Raw genomic sequence first — 4,649 nt, 5'->3', positions numbered from 1 at the left:
TGATTGTAAAGTTGTGGAAAAGAAAACAACTTCTTATAAAGCTGCGGTGGGATATACCAATAAATATTTTTTCAACAAAACCAGACAACAACTTTCTTATAGTCACGGCACATTATCATGTACAGCTGGAAAAAATAGCTCCCCACCACAGAAAATTTTTAGAAAGCAACAAGAAAGTTTTTCTCCAAATAGAGCTGTGGTGAATGTTAGAAAGCCGTCCTAAATAAATCCTAAACCAGGGCAAGGCAGAAGCAAAATGTCTGTAGCTACTTCAAAACGAGTTAAATTCAGAAAGTTTCGCACAAAAGCCATGATGTTCAAATTGTGATTCCGATTGTCTCCAGCGACAAAGGAATCTGCATGGTGTAAATGTGCATTCCATCCAAATAAACAAATATGAATTTTAATTGGCCCGTCTAGTGGATTCAAACTAAAGTGCAAGACCAGTTTTCACAAACAAAAACAACAGAACTTCCTTGAAATTGTGACATCACTAAATTTACTATAAGATTCGTTCAACCTATTAAAGACAAAAAAAAAAAGATTAATAGATATTCCAAATGATATCATAAAGATGCACTGCTCAGCAGATGATGAAGAAAATATGAGCGGGCATTTTTTATTACAATGCATAGCTAATGTTGTAGGGCATGCTTGGCCTGAAATAAATGCAGAGAATGTAAAAGCATTTTACATTGTAATTTCATTTTAGGATTTTGGTTCTAGTGTACTTACAAGGTAATAGGATATACTGCGAATATATGAAATAATGATTTCCCAATTGACAACTACTTGCTCAACTCGTGCAAAATTTGAGGAAAAAAATTTGCGGCCTTAAGTTTGAGACGTGCATTCTGCTCACAAAGAAGCAATACCTCAATTTCTCATGGGAGTAGAACCAAAAATATAAATTTCCCTCAATTTCTAATCAACCAAACAAATGGGTGAAAACTGCAAAAATCAATCTATTAAAAAACAAATAATATGCAATAAACAAACAGCTCCCGAAATTAACTTGTATGATTGACAAGAGTTTGTAATGTTCAATTTTTTTCTTGCACTGACAAAAAGATAAATTTGCGGATAAGAAGAGTGCACATAGCATCCAGAACAATTAAGTGAAAATTATGAAACCAGAGAATCAGAACCATAGCAAACCTCAAGACATTTTAACATAAATCATAAAATGACTGAGGTCCACAGACCTCATTCTTAATGAATAAATTGTTTCTATTAAAAATACAGAATAAATTAAATTTCGTGAAACTTTACCTTGACAAAAAATTCCAGAATTTCTAAGTGAAATTTATTCGTAACTCGAAAAAAACAAGCAATTCAGGTAGGTGGAGGTTTTGGTGAGAATCGAGAAATCAGATTGAAAGAAGAAAATGAATTTCTTACCATAAGATTAAAAGAATGAAGAAGGAACTACTATGAAATGGATTTCTGAACAAGCATCTACTTTTCTTCTAGAAGGCATAAAATTCATTCCTTTAAAAATTATTTCGTTGGATATATAGTTCAATTAAATAAAGATATAACAGTTTTCTAAGAAAAACCATAAATCATACTCGGCATGGAAGCGAAAATAAAAAAAACCGGAAAACCCCATTTTGGTATCACCGCAAATTATGGGAGGAGAAAAAATGAGCAGAGGACCAAAGAAAAACCATAAATCATTCTCGGCATGGAAGCGAAAATAAAAAAAACCGGAAAACCCCATTTTGGTATCACCGCAAATTATGGGAGGAGAAAAAATGAGCAGAGGACCAACCTTTTCATTTCTTCAACATCGAGAATATTTTCCCCAAAAGAGACCTCAATCTCAGCATTATTTACCAGCCCCGGCTGCGGAGTTGCAGAACCGTAATTGAGGCTTCCATAGCAAGGTCCCAGCTCGAATTCTATGCTCCGATGAGCGGAACTGGTACCCGGGGTCAAATTGGTCTTAGGGCTAAGCTTAGGGCTCGATATCACGGGCTCCTTGTAGTCCTTCTTAGGCTTTATTACCGAGGGTAAAAATTTTTGGAGGCGGCGGTTCCTGAGCTGGAGAAAGGAGAAAGAGTCGTCTGGCGATGGTGAGATATTCTGGAACCGCTGAAGAGCTAGGGTTTTGGCCCGGGTGCGCACACCAAAAGAAGATTTGGGTGAAACCTCCCTGACTGCAAAATCCCTCCTGGTCTTGGCCCTCCTCATGTACTTACCTTTTCTCCTTCTTCAGTCAGATTTCATAGAGATGAAGAAGAAATGGAAGAGCAGAGTGAAGGCGCCGTGGATATGCCGGAAAGCCGCACACGGGAGGAGGAAATAGCTTGCAGGACAAGGTGTGGGCGCGTGAGTGAGAGAGAGAGAGATGGTCGGATCAAGAGAGAGGTACCGGCTTGTACTTCGCACGTGAGGGGACATTAAAAAATAAGTGTCACCCAAAATATTCCATAATACATATTTAATATTTAGAATTTTATATTTATTATAATAAATTCTGCAACACAAATATGTTCGCACGAATCTTGAGAAGATATTATGGGTCACACACAAAGATAATTGATTTGCGTACATTCGTCCAAACGAAAGATCGACAAACTCAACTAACATCGTGTAACCGTGTCGAGGCCGGCACAACCAGCATCGCCATTACGAATATTAACAATCGTCCAAATGAAAGCCATTCAATATAGACACATTAACCGATGTAGTTTGCTTGTCAAATTACAATAATACAACATCTGTTTAATGCAATACTCTTTCCAAAAAACATTGTGTTTTTCAATTAGGTCCCCTCAGAAAAGGCTGTCAAAGATCATTTAGTTGAGCAAATGACTCTTGGTCGACCGGATGAATAAAACGTGACAAAGCCAGGTAATTACGAATACAAAGTCGTGTTAAGGGTAGTTACAAATATATAATGACACCAACAACAATTATGTGGTCAAAACATGTATGATTTAGTTACAAATTTATAAAAGTATAATGACTCATAAATTATGGTAACATCCTCTTTTTAGGGGCAATCATGTAATTTGTTATACCCTTCTTATGATCTATAAATATACCTGTTGTTTTCATTAGAGGGGGACAATGACACAATTCCCTAGAAACTAAGCATTATTTATCTTGTTCTCTTACTCTCTTTCCTTTCATTCGACCGGTACTCTATTCCTTAGGTGTGATCCACGGAACAATTTAGGATCCAACATCCTAAAATGTTTGGTGAGCATGGAGTCAAGTCTTCAACAAGACGAGGAGTATGTAAGGGTTAAGGAACACAACGAATTCAAGCAAATTACAGAACTAATCTGAGTAGTGCTTGAAGGGAGGGTGCAACCTCTCCCGCAAGTTGATTCACCAACACCCAAACCCCAAGCTCAACAGGCAGCACTACTTGCCAAGCGAATGGAAGAGTCCTAGAACCAAGACTGTCAGATCTGCGCCAATGGGGGAAACTCAACCAGGAGCGATAGAAGTCTACCGCCAAATGAAGAATACATATGCCGACATATTATGGAAGCTGTGCCCTCAAAAAATTTTAAGGTTTCCTTACTGGCCATAATGATCCTTTGAGTCGACAATCTGTTTTCTCAAGATCTCTGACGCATTAAAGTATTAACTTTTCTATACTACTTTGAGAGATTCCAGTCTCAGTTGTTTCAATGGAATCCTAGTGAGAATTATTAATTCTTTGGAGATTTCAAAATGTTTTTTTAGCATAGTTCATTAGCGCCCAAAAGTCACAAAAGGATTCAGATTCTTTGTGGTATATGAAATAGAGATAGAATGATTGCTTTCGGGTATATGTTACAAGGTTCTAAAAGGAGATGCTCGAGGTGTGGAACCTAGAGAGTGTTGTTGACCTCATTTTTGGTCACATAAGACTTGCATAGACATAACTCCTTTGTCTGGTGCATCCATATTAGCCAAAACTGCACTTGCTCAATTTTTTTTTGGCGTAATCACGCCAGTCATGTGCATGACTAAGCCTAAAAATACTAAAGTGTGGTCATGTCTAGCATGTGTATGACAACATCTGAAAGTTTCTCGATGCAGTCATACTAGCTCATAGCGTGACCACTCCCAGCTATATTTGGAGGGACCACTCAGCGTGATCACTCCAGTGACACGCCATCAATCATTGTCCTTCATCCACAAATCCAAGCACAATATCTCGTGTCATTTTGTCGGCGATGCTTCATGTCTCTTCCAACCAGCTGAGTCATCTTAAACGTGACTCGTCACCTAATTCGACGGCAAGGGAGGCCTCTACCACCTCATTTACAACTTATAAAATGGCGACTCTGACATTTTCCACAACACTTAACACATTCTAACTCTCCAACATGCTCACTTTCAGAGAAGCTCACGGAGACACACAGGCTCACACACGAACTCTATGCTCTGCTCTTAGAAAGAAAAAGGAAGAAGTCATCACTGGAAAATGTCGTAGTGGTTTTATTCATAGAGAATTCAGAAATGTATGATTTCTGAGATTCTCATGCAAAAAAAGCCACATGAAAGTTTCATAACCAGAGATTTAGGTGTAATACCTATTCTGAGTTCTTCAACACTTCTATAAGAGCAAGCTCCTATAGTTAATTACATCTTAATTAGTTAAAACTACTCAAGAAAACTCCCAATGAAGACTAACATTTGCT

The 4,649-nt window shown here is 37.8% G+C and overlaps 1 protein-coding gene across 1 annotated transcript; it reads right to left on the bottom strand.

The window, feature by feature from the left end:
- Positions 1–1,732: 1,732 nt before the first annotated feature.
- Positions 1,733–2,367, bottom strand: LOC110036719 (cyclin-dependent kinase inhibitor 5-like). The gene has a single exon (XM_020741231.1). The coding sequence runs from the start codon at positions 2,194–2,196 to the stop codon at positions 1,741–1,743; it is 456 nt and encodes a 151-aa protein (XP_020596890.1). The 5' UTR covers positions 2,197–2,367; the 3' UTR covers positions 1,733–1,740.
- Between the last annotated feature and the right edge of the window lie 2,282 nt (positions 2,368–4,649).

The sequence above is a fragment of the Phalaenopsis equestris genome, unplaced genomic scaffold, assembly GCF_001263595.1.
Source record: "Phalaenopsis equestris unplaced genomic scaffold, ASM126359v1 Scaffold210142, whole genome shotgun sequence".
In the NCBI taxonomy this organism is placed as follows: Eukaryota; Viridiplantae; Streptophyta; class Magnoliopsida; order Asparagales; family Orchidaceae; genus Phalaenopsis; species Phalaenopsis equestris.
The sequence above is the reverse complement of the archived record's forward strand: the minus strand, read 5'-3'. Positions and strand labels throughout refer to the sequence as shown.